General features: G+C 39.3%; 7 protein-coding genes across 11 annotated transcripts; 5 read left to right on the forward strand and 2 right to left on the reverse strand.

Annotated features, from left to right (window-relative positions):
- Positions 1–7: 7 nt before the first annotated feature.
- Positions 8–5,497, forward strand: LOC105680312 (tetraspanin-11). Of its 3 annotated transcripts, none has more exons than XM_024365314.2 (10): positions 8–424; positions 543–610; positions 1,229–1,312; positions 2,107–2,319; positions 2,404–2,589; positions 3,233–3,355; positions 3,562–3,615; positions 3,686–3,778; positions 4,075–4,158; positions 4,230–5,497. In XM_024365314.2, exons 3-10 carry the CDS (start codon positions 1,265–1,267, stop codon positions 4,290–4,292), a joined length of 864 nt encoding a protein of 287 aa, XP_024221082.1. In that variant the 5' UTR covers positions 8–424; positions 543–610; positions 1,229–1,264; the 3' UTR covers positions 4,293–5,497. The 3 variants fall into 3 exon arrangements, with proteins under 3 accessions (XP_024221082.1, XP_024221083.1, XP_033174995.1); XM_024365315.2 differs by having other exon boundaries at positions 2,135–2,319; XM_033319104.1 differs by having other exon boundaries at positions 2,225–2,319.
- A 299-nt stretch (positions 5,498–5,796) lies between these two features.
- Positions 5,797–7,548, reverse strand: LOC100740820 (carbonic anhydrase 1-like). Its single transcript, XM_003486855.3, has 5 exons — positions 7,477–7,548; positions 7,130–7,399; positions 6,520–6,776; positions 6,149–6,373; positions 5,797–6,063 (listed from the first exon to the last, which is right to left on the reverse strand). Exons 1-5 carry the CDS (start codon positions 7,532–7,534, stop codon positions 5,962–5,964), a joined length of 912 nt encoding a protein of 303 aa, XP_003486903.1. The 5' UTR covers positions 7,535–7,548; the 3' UTR covers positions 5,797–5,961.
- A 96-nt stretch (positions 7,549–7,644) lies between these two features.
- LOC100749787 (carbonic anhydrase 7-like) lies at positions 7,645–9,296 on the forward strand. Its single transcript, XM_033319105.1, has 3 exons — positions 7,645–8,173; positions 8,397–8,750; positions 8,890–9,296. Exons 1-3 carry the CDS (start codon positions 8,116–8,118, stop codon positions 9,129–9,131), a joined length of 654 nt encoding a protein of 217 aa, XP_033174996.1. The 5' UTR covers positions 7,645–8,115; the 3' UTR covers positions 9,132–9,296.
- A 176-nt stretch (positions 9,297–9,472) lies between these two features.
- Positions 9,473–11,116, forward strand: LOC105680308 (carbonic anhydrase 2-like). Of its 2 annotated transcripts, none has more exons than XM_012381564.3 (7): positions 9,473–9,713; positions 9,823–9,993; positions 10,079–10,220; positions 10,294–10,399; positions 10,484–10,586; positions 10,679–10,815; positions 10,887–11,116. In XM_012381564.3, the coding sequence occupies exons 1-7, from the start codon at positions 9,686–9,688 to the stop codon at positions 11,004–11,006; spliced, it is 807 nt and encodes a 268-aa protein (XP_012236987.1). In that variant the 5' UTR covers positions 9,473–9,685; the 3' UTR covers positions 11,007–11,116. The 2 variants fall into 2 exon arrangements, with proteins under 2 accessions (XP_012236987.1, XP_024221133.1); XM_024365365.2 differs by having other exon boundaries at positions 10,891–11,116.
- Positions 11,117–11,303: 187 nt separating this feature from the next.
- On the forward strand, positions 11,304–13,851 carry LOC100748284 (carbonic anhydrase 2-like). 2 transcript variants are annotated; one of them, XM_012381565.3, is made up of 7 exons: positions 11,304–11,476; positions 12,350–12,484; positions 12,765–12,909; positions 12,977–13,082; positions 13,178–13,280; positions 13,414–13,550; positions 13,626–13,851. In XM_012381565.3, the coding sequence occupies exons 1-7, from the start codon at positions 11,452–11,454 to the stop codon at positions 13,731–13,733; spliced, it is 759 nt and encodes a 252-aa protein (XP_012236988.2). In that variant the 5' UTR covers positions 11,304–11,451; the 3' UTR covers positions 13,734–13,851. The 2 variants fall into 2 exon arrangements, with proteins under 2 accessions (XP_012236988.2, XP_033175007.1); XM_033319116.1 differs by lacking the exon at positions 11,304–11,476 and having other exon boundaries at positions 12,158–12,484.
- Positions 13,804–15,821, reverse strand: LOC100748637 (MYCBP-associated protein-like). Its single transcript, XM_024365435.2, has one exon. The coding sequence runs from the start codon at positions 15,741–15,743 to the stop codon at positions 13,836–13,838; it is 1,908 nt and encodes a 635-aa protein (XP_024221203.2). The 5' UTR covers positions 15,744–15,821; the 3' UTR covers positions 13,804–13,835.
- A 72-nt stretch (positions 15,822–15,893) lies between these two features.
- Positions 15,894–16,714, forward strand: LOC100748759 (carbonic anhydrase 2-like). Its single transcript, XM_024365399.2, has 3 exons — positions 15,894–15,909; positions 15,977–16,162; positions 16,258–16,714. Exons 1-3 carry the CDS (start codon positions 15,894–15,896, stop codon positions 16,683–16,685), a joined length of 630 nt encoding a protein of 209 aa, XP_024221167.1. The 3' UTR covers positions 16,686–16,714.
- Positions 16,715–17,404: the final 690 nt, after the last annotated feature.

A 17,404-nucleotide genomic window follows, 5' to 3' on the forward strand; every position in this document is an offset into this window, starting at 1 on the left:
ACGTGCGCGCGCGCGCGCGCGTGTGTGTGCGTGTGTGCGTGCGCGCGTGTGTGTGTGTGTGTACTTCGCCTTGGTCGCCCTCTCAGCGTGCGGGAAGCTGTACGTGCTCGTGCTTGAATTTAATAACGGGAAACGGGAGTCGAAAGAAAAGTGAAAAACAAAATGAGAGAGCGAATGGGCGAACGCTACGAATCGTGAACTACTCGTGAATCGATCTACGGAGAAGGATAATCGGAAATCTGTTTTCCGGTTTTTGTTTCTACGGTGTTATCGGTCTTTTTACGCTTTGTTTCCCGCCCTTGTTTCTCTTACGTTTCGAGTAGCTGTCAGCAGAAAGTAGGAGAATCAACAGGGCCAGCGACTGGCAGCCTATTCCTGCGTCAAAAGCTGTTTACACGAATGATCCCCCGCTGGAATATGGCAAGTAATATCATAGAAGAGTAGCTATGAATATTTATGCGAAAGATCTCGTTTGAGTATTCGTAGCATGCACAATGGTGGTATCTCGATTAAAAGCGGTCGATTTTTCTTTCGTCCGTTAGAGCCGTGAGAAGGTCTAGCAAACAACTGTGCGTGATTTTCCTGGGAACTTTAATTAATTACCAAGCGTGTAAGTACTTAGGATTAATTGGTAATAAGTTGTATGCCTGTGATCGCTTAATCGTGGATTTGCCGTGGTCGTACGATATTAATATGTATAACCGTGTATGAACCGTGCACGCATCGATCCGACAATTTCGCCTTTGATCCCGATTAGTTGCAACGGTGTTTTAACATTTCGTCGTTTAGCCCATTAACTCGCGCTATATAGTCAACTATCGAAACGAAAAGCTGAAACACAGGTATTATATTATTGCGTCAGGGCATATCCGATTCGCAGTAATGTTTCAATCACCTTTGAAGCGTAGGCAGATCGTGCACCTTTGAGTATAATCAACGGCCATTCCAAAGGCTCGTTCTTCTAAAATACGGTAGGTTTTAATTCTCGTGAGCGGATCAAAGGATACGTGGATAGACGCACGCTTCGCTCGCATCGCGTCACAAGTATTCGCCAGCACCTGCTCGCTTTTATCTTCATTCTGCTAATATTCACGTTGTTAATCGCGCTCTTTATAAAGCGTCGATGTTCAAAAATTCAAGTGAAAGGCATTTGTCAACTCTTAGAGTAAAGTCGAGATCATCATCGTAGGTTTTAAAGTAACTGATACAAGTGATGTTATCTTTGCAGATCAATGACTAATTTGACGTCTTGAAAACGACCGACATGAAGTATTTGAAATTCGTCCTATTTACGTTCAACATATTGATATGGGTAAAGTATTGATCGATTAATTTCAGATTATATCTGTCAATGTATGTATGTATACATATATCGTACGAATAGATCGGATGTTTGTATTTTTATTCCGTTTTATATTTGTACGAAATAAAGATAAGAATTCGGAAATATTTCTTCGTGCAGAAACGAAAACAGGAATAATTCGGTACTTAATAAAGAATCGTGGTATTTTCCGATAAAGCGTAAACAAAGAAGGAACGCGTATCGTCGCTAATAATATACCATTGATACATACGTATATCGATAAAGTCAATCACCTAGGCAGTTCGGTTAACAGTTAACAGCGAGTAAGCCAAGCGGCACGTAAAAGTTAGGTTTCGAAAGATCGGTCATTTATCGTTAGCGATAAAATTACGATGTTTCGGCGACAAAAGCGAAGGAAAAAGTGAAAAAATATAAGTCTTACACCGTAACATTGTGAAAGACAGATGTCTCGTTGCTTTAAGAATGATTGTTCGGAGACGTAGAATAATTTTTGAATAAACTTACGTAGAGATAACAACGTCGTTAGTTAGATACACTATCGTTGAAACGCACAGGGTATTTTATGTCACTGGACCGTGAGATGCAATATCGTACACGAAGTATACGAAGCTAACAAGACCGAAACGCATGTGTGTCTAAAGACGAAAACAGAAGGTTCGATTTCGTTGCATAAACGATATTTTGTTGCGTACCGTGGTTGCATAAAGTACCTTACGAATGGTTTAATAGTATAGAGAGTAGTATATTAGTAGATGACTACATAAAGAGAAATTACTCGATAGTTGGCTGGGTGTACGGTACTGATGATAGGGGCATGCTTGCTATTGGAACCGAGCAAAGGGCACCTGTTAAATCTTTTCGTGCCCGACGCCACGCCGCACGAAACTATTAACCTGATAGCTTGTAGCTTGGTCGGTCTCGGTTTTACGGTGCTGACGGTCGGTTTCTTCGGATGTCGAGCTGCTCTCTATGGAAATCAATGCATACTGGCCACCGTAAGTTATCGATAGATGCACCTCGTGCGCTACACCTATAACAGAAGCACGGCCAAGGTCTACGATACATTTTTAACTGTTCAGTACATGAGCATGCTCGTGGCACTGATCATTACCGAACTCATCACCGCTGCCGTCGGTGGACTGATGACATTTCGAATACTTTCTGGATTGGAGGAGCGGCTGATCAACAAATTGGCCGAGGATTACGGTCACGAGCCCACTAGCGACATACCCTTCAGCCACAGTCTCGACTTTGCGCAATATAAGGTAAAACTGCTAACGACACCGATCGATCGTTTATTCACCGAGGTTGTTTATCGCGCGTAATTATTCTTTGGTCATATCACCGACTCTCCTAGTCGATCGATCGATTAACCACCGGAAAAGACATAAACTAGCAGCCATTTCCTGAATTCTCGCTCGATCGGGCATCTATTCGTTAGTTGTTCGTTTGCATATTGTTCTTTGCGTTAGTGACAAACATACATACGTCGTATACGACATCGCACCTTCAAAAGATGCGATATTTGGAAACGTAAGAACGTTCGACCGTTCGTCATCACGCCGAATCGATCGCGCTATCGAGGTTCCGAAATGCGAGAACATTTGCAAATTTGCGCAACCGCTCGACGATCTGTAACGACGTTTTCACGCGATCCCTTCGTCGTAGCGTCGCGTCGCGTCGCGTGGAATCGCGGCGTGTCGATCGGTCGACGGAAATATCCATTAAGTTTCCAAGGCAATTCTCGTCCACACGATCGTCTCTACGTATAACGAGCGGCGAGAGATCGAAAGCCGCGCAATGCAAATTTTATTTCGCGCCCGAGCGACATCCAATGCACGACACGGTACATCGTTCATCCAACCACATTGCGATGGTCCGAAGAGCACACGAATCGTTCCATTACAGTTTAATTGCTGCGGAATACACGGATACGGGGACTACAATGGCACGGCATGGTGGAGAGACGCGCAAATTTCGGGCAACAGGAGGCAGGTCCCGCTTACGTGTTGCGTTTTAAAAGATACAGAGGTACGGAAAAGCTATTTTCGCAGTATAATTACACCCCCCCCCCTTATAGCATATCCTATACATCGAAATATTCCGCAATTCTATTTGCTGCTTGATCTTTTTACATTTTTGTGCACCGAATAAAACCGTCAATATAAACCGTTACAAAATAAGCACAAGTCACATGTCAGTATATATGAAAATCAATGATTCGTATTACCTCGCAGGTAAAAAATACGGGAAGTCCAATGAGCGTGGTGTCGAGAGTGTTCAGCAAACATGTAAGTAATTTGATCGAGTCTGAACTTTCTCTTCATACTGCATTCATGAAATTCTTATTTCCCGCGAAAGAACGAGAAACCGTGGCTAAACCCGAAACCAATGGACGAAATAGCGTGTCAAGTGGAAGACGAAGAGGGTCACGATGGATATCGACATAAAGAGGTAGAGTTTCGCTCTAAGACTTAATCATTTTAAAAAGAAATATCGTAACGTCGTTGATCCAGCGAAGTATAAAGGAATTCCAATTCTTTCTCGATTCGTGCATTAATTCTAGTATTGATTCTAATTTCGTATTAAAAACCGAATAAAACCGTTCTTTTTTTTTCGTACGAGTAATTACGGCGCAAGGAGAAGAGCTATCGTTTATCGTTAAATCTACCAACGACGAATATTTTAAATAGCGATTTTACGTTTTATGTTCATCGGTTGATTTCTTATGTTATGAAATGCTTTTATAGGGCTGCCTCTCGAAAGTTACAAGTTGGTTGCAGTGCGAGAGCTTCACATTAGTATTCCTGGGCATGGCAATGGCTGGTATACAAGTACGTTTGCACAGAATACACAAGATTTCAGATACTTGAAATCTAACGGCAGATACGTTCGTATGTTTCAGACATTCGGTATAATAACTTCGGCTTTCCTTTGTCGAACGATAAGGGACATGCAAGTGGATTGAGAAGGCGATGCCAAAGGCACGAAACGAAAGGAAAACCAATTTCCAGTTCCCAGTTTAGTCGGGTTTACGAGGAAATCGGACGCGTTATTTTGATATTTCGTTCGTTCAGTTTCAACGATTTTGTTATGGAAATCGATTTAATCGAGGGAACAACGATACACGTGATAATACCTGGACGTTTCGAGCAGATTTCATAAGAGATTTGGCGAGACATCCTCCGCGAATCACTGGCGAAAGGATTTTTAAGATTTTATTTTTAAAAACAATCGATGATTGCGACATTTACCGTAGAATAATAGAAAGCTGCGCTTGCTCGAAACCTTCAAAACCATTCCCGTCCCTTGTACGCGCGTTTCATTATAAAATATCGTAGCGAACTCGAACGAGAGAGAAACGTCTACGATACTGTACATAAAACGTTATTCACTCCGAAATTCAATACGAAATACTCCGGTTTTACCAACGTTTGCGATAGGACTTTATATCGCGTTCTATAACGACGTTCGCTTTCGCAAATCACGAGAAAAGCGATATTCTTACTGCGGCATTGCTACGCACTGTAAGGTGGTAAATTTTTTATCACCGGCGAATCTGTAAATACATATGTATGTACTTACGTGCTAACTAAGAGCGGAGCGAGAAAACGCGGCGAGAGAATCGTCTATCACCCCTTTTTTGCTTGCGAAATTCACTCGACAAGATCTCATTTTTCACATCAGGTGGACGCGTGACTTATACATTGGCAAGCGTATATGTTTCAAAATATCTTGTGATTTTTTTACTGGGGAAATACACCATCGAAGTGAGAATGTACCCGATATCAATATATACAGTATGTATATATCGTGTGTGCGTGTGATAGAAATTCATAAATTCATCTACGTAAATACCAGCGCGAGCCGCTTGAGAAAACTGGATGTGTATCCGGATAAAAGAGAAACAAGAGATCTAATGTATTCTCCGGTATAGTGTCTGCAATGAACGTTCACGCAAGAAGAAAAAGAAGACAGATGCATGCATCTTACAATAATTCGTGCCAAATAGATGATATATGTACCGATACATACCTGATGCGACTTGCGACGAGCCAGTTTAACTTTGTTATACCTTTATTTTCTGATAAAATTTGTTGGAAAGTATTTGGCGCGTTCGTAAAATATAGCAGGAAAACAATAAAATTATTGCTCTCTGTACATAAAATACTTGTTCGATGTTTCATATTTTCAACAGCGAACAAAAGTAATTTCATCGTCCCGCTAAAGAAAATTAGACGATTCCTCGATTGGAAGGGAAACGTTTTACCCGAACGGGGCAACGTATCGAATCTACACGATTTTTGTAAAAGCGCTGTACATATTTCGCGCGTATTCTTTTCGTCGCCGGTAATATAATCATTCATATGGAAGAAACGAAGAAGCAGCTCCACGAAGTAGACGGTTGAAAGGCGATGTTCGTCCCGTACGATCGTATACTAACGTCAATGTCGATTGACATTACAGCAAACACAGAAAATATATGGCTTTGTACTTGATTTTATTAAGAATCAGTTTATACGCATAGATAGTAGAAAAACGTTACAACGGAACACGAATGACTATATACGCGTGTTGATAGTTCTACACGAAAACGCATAAGACGTAAAATTAATTTTGTAATTTGTTAACAAATACTATGAATAAAAGTACACGCTACGGTCGTTCACTGGTTGTACGGGCCTACAATTTAACGGTATAGGACCATCCGGTGAGCAAATTTGTCGAAATTGTGCGATCTGTAGTAAAAGTTGATATGGGCAAACGTATCGAGGCATTTGAGTATATGTAATTGTTATAAACTATACAAAGCGATAGTTTTACCTGAGACGATGATATAGCGATCGGTTCAGGTTGCAAGATCCACGTAACGATTTCACTGCAGGGTGGCTGAGTAAGAGAACCGTTGTAAGTATAATAATCCGTCTCGAAGTGTGGAAATATCCATAGCAGCGGAAAGGGTGGAACGTGCACTTTCGTCCCTGGTTTAACGATTCGCCGCAGATTTCTCACGATATGATCCAAATAAGGATTATCCGCGTTTGTAATCTATTAATAGTAATTTCATGCTAATTCATTTACTCGATCTACTTTATATCGTTTATAAAATTTATGAAATTTCATTAAAAAGCTAGCTTTTCTACTTCCACACGGAGTTTAGTCGCTACTTGGAAAACTATGAGATACAATTTAACCTGAAAAAAGAACGAGACGATCAGTATGCCATCGCTTTCTTTAGCAGCAATCGCCTCCAAAAGTGAGTTAAAGCCGCGTTTTATGTGCCACACTTGTAATTCCATGGGATATCGAACGTAATCTAACGTATGTTCGCTGCCTTCGTCGTTCGATTGTCCCCAATGAAACATCATCGAGCAGAGGTCGTAAATGTTAGTCAAACAGCCACCTTCGATGTACGGTCGATTCAAGTTGCCCCATACTGTGCTCACTATCACTGCAAGTTTGATAGTGATTATTAAAAGGATCGGCGGACGATAAATTACGATCGAGATGATCCTTAACAAATTTGAAATGCAAAATATATATAACGTAAGAACGACGGAGAAGGAAACTCTTGACGACAAAACGTTCTTGCAAACGTTTCTAACCATAGTTGATAAAAAAAAAAAAAAAAAAAGAAAAGAAGAAGATGCAACTTTTAAGTAATATTGTATAAATACGGAAAACTTTTGAATGTACATGTGTAACTAGGTATGTAGGAGCTGCGATAGGGGTGTGATTGCATAATTTTTAACGAATAATAAGTTAGTAACGATTGTGCTTATTAAACCAGTGGAAAATTTGCACCGTTATTTTCGTTATTCGCTATAGTCATCGATAGTGGTCCTTTATCGTAGCCGTTCCAACGAAGAGGTTCGGACGGTTGCACCACAACGACGAGCCGTGTTGCGATGTTGATCGGTGACTGATTGCTACCATTGCTATCAGGATACAGCAGTTTCCACATATGGGGCCCGTTACGGTCCGTATAACCGAACGTGAACGGAGGAAAATTGCATTCGTTTTCTATCCAGGGAAATAATTGGGTCCAATCCAGAACTTCGGTCAACAGCAAAACTAGTAACGAACGATTCTATGTATAAATACGATACGATAAAGTATAAGGTGGGGAAAAAACGGACGAATCGTCTTACAAACGAGGAGCACGCTGCTACATATGATCATAAATTCTGATGCTGATATATTTATCATTTTCAATGACCGTCCAACTTGTTATCGGGTGATGCGCATTGGGCTGTGCGTAAAATATGCGATCGCACAGCTTTTCTTACACAGATCTATACACACATACAAGAATTTCACTTGTGAATTTTAAAGAAAACATCCGATAAAATAATCAACTGGCTATCCGGGCAAAATGAAGGATCAACGGATATCGAGCACGGTCTATTTGAATATAACTTCATAGAAAAACCGCGGTTTAATTGTTCCGACCTCGATACCGCGATCGATGTTATGTTATTTCTTTTTGACAGTTGGCAAAGTTAAATTGCAGTAGTAAAAATATGTGTACGAAATGTGTTCTATAAGATAATACGTAATATAGAATAATATGCAATCGCGACTCGTTATCTGAAATAACGAGAACAATCGTTGTATGAAATAAAATGCAGTGTGCAGGTAAGAATATCCTTGGAAATTCGTAACCTTCAAAATTTTTTACCCGTACTGTCGTCATTATCGTCGAAGGTGATGGTCGTCGAAAATGGGGTCAATCCCCAGTCGATATCGACGAAAACAATGCAATCGGGATAAAGTTCCCCGCACTTATTATGAGCGGTCACTGGAGTCAAGATGGCGAAGCTAAAATGCGAAATATCGGCAGCACAGGTGAGTACCAATCTCTGCTTACGAGACATCGTAACATCGAAACGTATAACATGTGCTGAGATTTAAAAACACCGATTCGGCGAATCATAACTGAATTTTATAAAAAATCCTTTTATTCCCGAGGATTCCTATAAATGTAACGCGACGTACGTGCATATTTCGAAACTTAAATACAAGGAAATAATCGAGTAATTTTCTTTTTTCGCCTCGATCGATCTGCTAGTTCAAATAACACTGGAAGGTAATAGGAGTGCAGCAACGATTCGCGGTGGTCCGCTTGCAAACGACGTGTACGAGCTATCGGAAGTGGTATTTCGATGGGGTTCGTCGAATTGCAAAGGTGCGGAACACACGTTGAACGGCACTTGGTTCACGATGGAGGCGCAAGCGATACACTTTAATAAAAGATACGAGACGATCGACAATTGTTGGGACAAACACGACGGACTCGCGATTTGCGCTTATTTTCTGCAGGCCTATCAAGTTCCAACTTGGGACGAACATCCGTTGTTTTCCAAGATCACGGACGACTTGCATAAAGTTACACAGCCTGATTCGTACATAAAGTTATCACCAAGTACGCCACCTTCGTTTTTTTCCAAGTAATTAAAATAGCGTCTCGAATGCATCGAAGGATATTTAAGACGAATCGATGGCTTACATATATCGTACAAAGGATTATCACTGGCTATCAGTTTCTTCCGTTTTGTTTGTAGATTGCTTGTGCTGGATGAGACAGGCTTGTCAAACAGCCGGTTATTACACGTACTTGGGCTCGATCACCACCTTTCCGTTTCACGAATGCGTTACTTGGATCGTTTTCCCAGAGCCAGTGAGGATTTCAGAAAATCAGACGGAATTGTTTCGTATGATACGCGACAAACAGGGCATGTGTATCAAGGAAAATTGCCGAGAAGTACAAAAATTAAGCGGTCGTGTAGTTTATTATGTCAATTAAAAATCAAAAGTATTCGATCGATCACAACTATTTATTAAATGATTCCTCGTGTAGTATTTTAGTGATATCTCATCTGTATAATTCACGTATGATGAATAAAAATTTGATATATAACTTGGTTGTATCGAGAATATGCAACATAATTTATAGTCCGTTGCCTCGTTCTATTTTATCGCACAAATTTTTTCTTTTTTTTTTTTTAGCTAATAATTAAGCTAGATAAAATACATGACGAGTAAATATGATGTAAGCTGGAAGCCAAACTGAGAAGCTGAAACGCAAAGTCCTTGAGGATTGCGATAAATAAATAAAAAATAAAATAAATATCTTGCTTAAAGATATGGTAGATAGCATTTCGTTATGTAATCAATTACATTAATTAGATATCTAATATGCAACAAGCTTCATGGCAAGGATCGAAACATGTGGTAACGTGGTAAACTTTTAACGACGTAATTGACTTTTTTCAGTCACTCTTTCCCATTTTTGGCCATGTAGATGGAAATTTTTGCGATACTCGGTTAAACACTTACGCGGAACCGTATAGGATAAATATGTCAAAAGAGAAAAGAAAGTACATAGGTACGTATATACGAGACGTATGTATCGGGACGTGTATATTACGTATGCCGTATGTTTTGAAATCGTTCAATAATCGTTCAATAATTCGAATTGTTATCGATTTTTTAAGCTACTAAGACTACGATCTTGTCAACGTCGTCATCGGGGTTGCCTAAATGGCGACAATCGCCGATCAACCTATGTAGGACAGCTACATGGAGTAAACAATTTCCACCTCTATATATGACAAACTACTGGTCGAACGAAGGTACAGCTACAATGACGAATACGGGTAAAACAGGTAATTTTTCTACGTTTTATCATCGCTTAACATCAGAGACGTTTAAATGTTGCACCACGAGGATATGAGAACGCTTCTTTCTCAGTGAGTATAGAATTTTCCGATAGAACGCTACCTACGATGCGAGGTGGTCCTTTGAACAAAGACGTGTTTCAATTCGTGAATGTAGAATTTCGCTGGGGCCCGGAAGATTCATTGGGCGCGGAACATTCTATAAACGGGATCTGGTTAGAGACTATCTCATTGCGTATCGCGACGGTATTATTCCGCACACGTTTCAAGTCATTCTATCGACTGCAGGTACTCCATGGAGGCACAGATAATGCATTGGAACACTCGTTACGGATCGATAGAGAAGTGCTTCGACAAACCAGATGGAATTGCGGTGCTCTCCTACCTCATGCAAGTACGGATGCTTCTTATAATCGACCCAATCGATTTACTTACGTTGTACACGTGCGTATTTCAAAAAATAAAATATCGAAAATAGGTGGTTGGCTGCCCTGGAATTCCTGATAATCCTTCGCTGACAAAAATCACCGATAACCTGACAAGTATCAAAAGAATGGGAAGCAGTAGCAAAATTCCACCTGGTAACGGAATTTTAGTAAAATAACGATTAGCCTCTTCCCTTTTCCTACTAATTTTCGTTCTTTGGAAAATTTGAAAAATTATTCTTGAATAGATTGTCTGCTTTGGATGTTAGAAGCGTGCAGGGCTCATGGCTATTACACATATCCAGGTTCTCTTACCGTTCCACCATATAGCGAATGCGTTATTTGGATTATTTCATCTACTATTACGAAAATATCCGCTCGCCAGGTATATTTATTTAAAACGTAGGCTGTTCCATGTAACACACGATATCGTGTTATCTTTTATTTTTACGCTAGATAGACGCATTTAGGAATCTTTACGATGGCAAGTGGAAAAACATATCGGGAAATTGTAGACAACAACAAAATCTTCATAGAAGAAGAATTCTATTTGCTACGGATACTGCTGTAACATGAGAAACGAATAACGCATGGACAAATAATTACTTTATCATTTACTTATCTGTTATTACGTGAATATCACTTACAACATGGTTCACGCGTTTGCTTCGTAAAAATAAATAAAAATATGATAACTAACGGAATAAGTAGTTTTAATCCTCTGTTTAATCCGAACGCTTCGTTGTATAAAATTTATGATACGAAAGATACGAAAGAAGTTAACTGTTCATCGTATTTCCTACCTTCAGAAATACATTCCGAACAATGCTTTAAACATTTTTAAACGATATTTGAAAATTTACTTGTTTATCAATGTGTCACACGGAACACAGTTCCCTCGTTTACACAACACGCGCAATATCTTATTCATAATGCGATCCCTAAAGAACAAGTAAACGTACAGATATGTCTGAATCTACAACACCACTAACTCCGTAAAGTTTCGGTTTACCTCACAACGATGTCCGAATATACAGGTTTAATTGGTAAGATAATCCGAGCTTTTAATATTTCATTAGGTTATATGACATACACGTACATAAATATATGTATATTCGGCGCAGTGATTACCCGATACTTCGCGATACACGTACGCTGAGAAAAGCATATTTGCTACGCGCAGTCCCTCCTTTGTTTGAGCGATTCTTGTGCCCTTTACGATCTCGCTGTCCTGTGTTCTATTGTATTTTATATAGTTGGTTCTGTGGGTATTGTATTGTGATTAACGTTGCTGAATAACTCCAGATCAGCTAATCTAAATGACAGCGGAGTAAACCACGGTGAATCGTCAAACGATTCAAATTTTAAATACATCGCCAATACCGCCGATATACCCGAACATACCGGCCAATGCAAACCGTCTCTTAACGAGATCTCTTCGAAAGTAGAGAAACAAACTGGTACAGTGAAAATGGAAAAAATTAAGGAATTGTCGTTCAAAGGCAATTTAAATGGTCGAAGGTTCCTTTATGAAAGCCGAAGTCGTAAAGTTGCTTGAAAGACACCGTGACTTTATGGGTGACGAAAGAGTAGTAAATTTTACACCGAAATTATCAGTTAAGACCTAGCAGAAAAAAGATGATAATGGAAAAAATTATACAACACCTAGAATCTGAAAATAGGTCATTAAAAAAGATTATCAGTGATAAAATTAAGATATGGTTGAGACAAAAACGAGAAAATATATTCCCAAGCGTAAACTTTTAAACCCAAAGGAAGAAATATCGATCATACTGGTATTAAAAAACGACTAAGTGATAGGGAAGAAATTAAAAGGCGACGCCTAAATACCATATGTATAGATATGTATATGCATGTAGTGCAAATATTCCTATTTATAAATCTAATTTTTCTTTCAGGCTTACCAACGACGGGTCAATCTCCGATTAATCTAGACGATCGTTTAGTACGAAAACGCAAATATCCTCCGCTTGTCTTAAATGGTCACTGGTTAAACGATGGAGAAGCACGACTGTTAAACACCGGAACTACAGGTAATTGGTGAAATATTACAGTATCGAAAGTAGAATTTATGTCTATGTCAATATCTGTATCTGTATCTGTATCCGCATCTATGTCTATGTATATTTCTATGTCTATTTCTTTGGCTATGTTTATGTCTATGTTTATATACGCATTAGATATCCATAGCCAATGTAATGCCGAATATTTTTTAATATTTCGGAAAAGTTATTCGATCCAGCGGTGCATAATGTTAGGATAAGACGAGATATACAAGTGTTCCAAATTCTAACGCGTTTTTTGAATATTTAGCAAAAATATGGTTAACTGGAAATAGAATCCCATCGACAATTTGTGGCGGACCGCTTTCGGATGACATATACGAGTTAATGGATGTGCATTTTCACTGGGGCGAAGACAATTGCAAAGGTGCCGAGCACACGATCAACGACACTTGGTAAAGCAAAGAAGAAAGTAAACTTCACGTTCCTTTTTATTACATATACGATTTTTACGCTATCGAGGTATTCGATGGAAAGTCACGCGGTACACTGGAACAGAAAATATGTAACCGTGGAAGAATGTTTCAGACATAAGGACGGATTCTGCATTTTGGCATACCTATTTCTAGTACGAAACTTCAACGTTGAAATTATTTTTCTATCTAACTTTAGTTTCTGTATTTTTCCATTGGGAGTACAAATTTTGCCTAATTGCAAAAAAAGGTCCAACCAGATTGTTGCAATTGCATTAATCCGCAATTGGAAAGGATAACGGAGCACTTGAAGTATATTCTAGATCCAGACATGGAAACGAAAATACCACCTAGTAAGCGTTGAATATAGTTTGGGATAATATTTGGCAAGTGATATTTAAGAACATAGAAGAATGTCAATTAAGATTATTCGTTAAGATCGTAATCGAAAGAAATATCTCGATATTTTGGTCATATTTCTCGTAGACTGTTTAGCATGGATGCGCTGGTCAACGTATTGCACTAGATACTATACCTATGCAGGATCGTACAATATCGGTGAATATCCAGAGTGCGCTACTTGGATCGTATTTCCCGTAGTTATACCTATACGAGCCAGCGAGGTGAGTCGTATTAACGTCACTGATATACTTATGTACGATATCATATAGACTACGCTGATTAAAATTAATTCACAGATAAAAGAGTTTCGAAGACTGAGAGATAGAGATGGAAACGACATAAAGACAAACTGGCGAGAAATACAATTACTGAGATGCAGGCAAATCTTTTTAGCAATCTCTTAAGTTAATTTCAAGTCACGATCGTTCTGTGTCTGTCTTTTTCTGGTACATTCTGGTAAAATATACGAGGAAACAGTGAATCGTTGTTATTTCTATTAAATAACTTTATTTATCACGTTCGTTCAAATTATCAAACGATTCGATAGATGCGAATATTCGTATTATCGTTTCACCCAAAAGTTCATAAATACGAATAAAAAATATCTCTTTATAAAGAGAATCATTGGCGGGAACTGTGCGAGTTCTTTGCTCCGTAATTGTCCGAACCTGACTGTTTTGCGAACGAACACTCGACTTCCTTCCTCGTCTATTTCGCCAATTATTGCTCTTAACGGATGGCTGAGATGCGTTCATCGATATCGTATAACTCATTTGCGGAGTCATAACAGGAGTTTCTTTATATTCGTTCACGAGGTAAGCGTTTCTTGCTGACTCGCTTTCCATCTCGAACAAATTGAAAAACGAGCAAAGCAAATTGTATATCGTTTCGTACTTGTTATATCGCACGGATCTGTACAACGAGGGTTCCAAACATTCTTTATAAAGTTCAGTGAATTTCGATAATATTATATTCCTACGTTCCGGTTGTTTGATCTTCAATAGGATTTCTCGTATATCGTTTAACAGCATGTTCCAACGGTGCTTGGTTTGATTCGTCGCATTGTAGTAAATCTTGTGGAATTCTATCGTAAGCGTCGGATTGTAAAAGCACAGTGAATTTTGAATAGCGAATAGTTCTGACTCTAAAAATAGGCTACCGTACGCAGGTTCCGGATGTCTAGCGAAACTCACATTTTCCATAATATCGTTAATTATCTCTCGTATCACGGTATTTCGAATGCAACGATTCAAGTATTTATCGACTATTTGTACAGGACGAAAGTTTACTGGCACAACAGTTTCGGCGCAACCCCAAAATCGAAATACCAACGGAGAGGAACACAAGATTGGATCGGTCGTAAGTTTCCAGAATTCGGTAGAAACATAAGAGACACCGAGATACCATATCTTTAATTTGACAATTTGCCCTGGTAGGATCACTCCTTTCGTTTTGTTAAAAAAGAAAGAACTGGTTCGTTTGGCTAAAGGAATTGCGTTAGATCGAAACGTTGCGTCCCGCCATTGGTAAACGATTACGCGATTTCCTTTATTCTCGAACACGATTTCTTTCTCCGTCCTTTCGTTAATTTTTCCGCAAAATGTTAAATTCCACTGGATTGGATCTGATTGCGCGCGGTCCTGCTTCGATGAAACGTTCCGCCAAACGATTTCACGATCTTGGATCTTCAAGACGATCGCCTGCTCGGAATAACAATCGCAGCAGAATCCTGCGTCCTGTTCTTTCCCTTCTGTATCGGCGGAAACTGTTATCGGCGGAATTCTCGCGAACGGTTCCTTTATCGTTGCGATTGAATTCCTGATTGCCAAGTCTTTCGTTTCTGGTTGTTTCGGCACGAGCATCGCTATTTCTTTCGACAACTCCTTCTCTCTTCTCTTCAAGTACCGACTGCGTCCCCACGATGGTTCCTTCGATTTCAGGCCGACCAAATCTTTTTCTTTCTCTATTAATTCGGGCAAGTCGACGTACGTCAATTCCGGAATTACATTTAGCTCCTTTTTACTCGGTGTAAACGTAATATCTGGCAAACACGGGTCACGTTTAGGCAGTGTTTTCGGGGTCCTCCAAAATTCCGTACCACCTCGATATTTATCGGGTATAACTGGTATCGGCACTGTCGCGTAATCTATCAAGTTTCTCATTTCGATCAGTGGCCGTACCTTTTCGCAAGAATTCAGAATTTGATCATTTCGATGACGACCGGTCGTAGACGCAATGCGCTTATATTGTATCGTTCGCCTGTCTAACCATCTCCGCCAATTCGCCAAGCGCCGATCTTCCAGAAATATCGACTGCGGACTCATAAGTCCATCGCGTGCTGTCACCGTTGTCGTAAACTGTTTCACCCATTTTTTCGGCTCATCCGATTTACCAATCTTTCGCGCATAATCCATATATATTCGAGAAAAATCTGAACAGATCACAGATAATCTTATATTCTGGTATTAAAAATATTCAATTACTTGAACCTTCGACAAAGTTCTATTTCGATTATAGAAAAATCAAAATCGAATCACTTGGTTTTAACTTCGTTCAAATAAAAAATGAGCCTAACAACAGGTAAGGTAAATTATTGTACCTTTTTGCAATTCGTCCTGTTTATCGCGCGTATTAATTATTTGAACAGAAGCGAACGACGGTTACAAACGAGATGCCAAGTTGCTTCAAGACTTACTCGATACCGAACATGCGTTAGAATCTCCGATCGATTTAGACATTGGCCGTATGAGAATTATCGAGTTAGATCCTTTGAAGTGGATTGGTATCGATATAGTACCGAGAAAATTGAAACTTACTAACACAGGATTAACGGGTAATATTCCGTTAGGGATGATAATCGATACATATGTATATGCGTTACATGTATCATATTCCATCGTTAACTACCGAAATTCATTTTGTCGGTAGTAATTTTGAGCGCGAAATGGCCACAGGGACGTCCTTATCTTTCTGGAGGACCGTACGAAGGAAACTATACGTTCGCGCAAGTTCACTTTCATTGGGGAGAGAATGAAATGAGAGGCAGTGAACACACCGTCGATGGTGCAAGGTTTGAAATCTATTTTAAATCGTCCCACTTAAAACGTATCGCGTATTTTCTTTGGTTTATCGTAAAAGTTTCTAAATTTAGAATTCGATTAAATTTCATTGAAAGTATGGCTATGGAACTGCATGTTGTGTGTTTCAAGGAAGAATACGAAACATTAGAATTGGCACTTCGACGACCTAGTGGCGTTACTGTTTTGGTATATTTCTGTAAGGTGACGAATTCACAGATATTTACATTGAACGAAACACATAAGTTGTATCATTTTATGATGTCTAAAAATTCATAGGTAATAACACCACGATTCTACTTAGTTACAGGATGAACCAAACGAATTTATGAGCGGGATCGTAAATAATTTGGCTGTTATTCGTGCCGCGCATTCGTCGGTTCGTATAGTTCCTTCAAAATTAACAAACATTTTACGATCTTTCTCACAAGACTATTTCTTGTATTGCGGTTCGATAAAAACAGCGCAAAATACGCATAATATTCTCTGGACGATTTGCAGAGAACCAATTGGAATTTCTGCCAAACAAGTAACTCGATGTTAATATCGTGTAATCCGCGATCCTTAATATCGTATCCGCAAAAGTCTGTATACAGCTGTGTATTCGCTAAGATTGCAGAGTTTCGCACTTTAAACGATAAAAAAGGGATGGCCATTCTATCGAATATACGCCCAGTGAAAGGGAAACGAGAGAGAAACGTTTTTCACGTTTGTCCATCAGGATCGACGTACGCTTCGCTTTTACCTATTCCACGAAATCTGTCGCCGAGTAGAACCGAAGAGAACGGTAACGCCAAAAATGTCATCGCTGTCTAAAATTGTCGGCGACGTCGTTAGCGTTACCGGTTACCGTTAAAAACTGCGATTTTAGACCTAACGTGTGTAAGGAACTTTAGTACTGACAATGAATCTTTTTTTTAAGGATATATATGTAAGGTATTTTTAAAGATATACATATCTTAACGATATATAATCGAACCGAATATTTTATCATTCGT

The sequence above is a fragment of the Bombus impatiens genome, unplaced genomic scaffold (assembly GCF_000188095.3).
Source record: "Bombus impatiens unplaced genomic scaffold, BIMP_2.2 scf_0135, whole genome shotgun sequence".
NCBI lineage: Eukaryota > Metazoa > Arthropoda > Insecta > Hymenoptera > Apidae > Bombus > Bombus impatiens.

Bases quoted from the DNA above. Each gene is read 5' to 3' on its own strand.
- LOC105680308 (XM_012381564.3), top strand. From the start codon at position 9,686: ATGTCAAAAGAGAAAAGAAAGTACATAG. The intron at 9,994-10,078 runs GTAATTTTTCTA...CTTCTTTCTCAG, and splicing joins GACGAATACGGGTAAAACAG to TGAGTATAGAATTTTCCGAT. The intron at 10,400-10,483 runs GTACGGATGCTT...TATCGAAAATAG, and splicing joins TGCTCTCCTACCTCATGCAA to GTGGTTGGCTGCCCTGGAAT.
- LOC105680312 (XM_024365314.2), top strand. From the start codon at position 1,265: ATGAAGTATTTGAAATTCGTCCTATTTACGTTCAACATATTGATATGG. The intron at 3,356-3,561 runs GTACGGAAAAGC...ATTACCTCGCAG, and splicing joins GCGTTTTAAAAGATACAGAG to GTAAAAAATACGGGAAGTCC. The intron at 3,616-3,685 runs GTAAGTAATTTG...TTCCCGCGAAAG, and splicing joins CGAGAGTGTTCAGCAAACAT to AACGAGAAACCGTGGCTAAA.
- LOC100749787 (XM_033319105.1), top strand. From the start codon at position 8,116: ATGAGCGGTCACTGGAGTCAAGATGGCGAAGCTAAAATGCGAAATATC. The intron at 8,174-8,396 runs GTGAGTACCAAT...TCGATCTGCTAG, and splicing joins GCGAAATATCGGCAGCACAG to TTCAAATAACACTGGAAGGT. The intron at 8,751-8,889 runs GTACGCCACCTT...TTTTGTTTGTAG, and splicing joins GTACATAAAGTTATCACCAA to ATTGCTTGTGCTGGATGAGA.
- LOC100748759 (XM_024365399.2), top strand. The intron at 16,163-16,257 runs GTAATATTCCGT...TTTTGTCGGTAG, and splicing joins TACTAACACAGGATTAACGG to TAATTTTGAGCGCGAAATGG.
- LOC100740820 (XM_003486855.3), bottom strand. From the start codon at position 7,534: ATGATAAATATATCAGCATCAGAATTTATGATCATATGTAGCAGCGTG. The intron at 7,400-7,476 runs GTAAGACGATTC...GTTCGTTACTAG, and splicing joins TAGCAGCGTGCTCCTCGTTT to TTTTGCTGTTGACCGAAGTT. The intron at 6,064-6,148 runs GTAAAACTATCG...CTTTTACTACAG, and splicing joins TCGCTATATCATCGTCTCAG to ATCGCACAATTTCGACAAAT.
- LOC100748284 (XM_033319116.1), top strand. From the start codon at position 12,295: ATGTATATGCATGTAGTGCAAATATTCCTATTTATAAATCTAATTTTT. The intron at 12,485-12,764 runs GTAATTGGTGAA...TTGAATATTTAG, and splicing joins GTTAAACACCGGAACTACAG to CAAAAATATGGTTAACTGGA. The intron at 13,281-13,413 runs GTAAGCGTTGAA...TATTTCTCGTAG, and splicing joins GGAAACGAAAATACCACCTA to ACTGTTTAGCATGGATGCGC.
- LOC100748637 (XM_024365435.2), bottom strand. From the start codon at position 15,743: ATGGATTATGCGCGAAAGATTGGTAAATCGGATGAGCCGAAAAAATGG.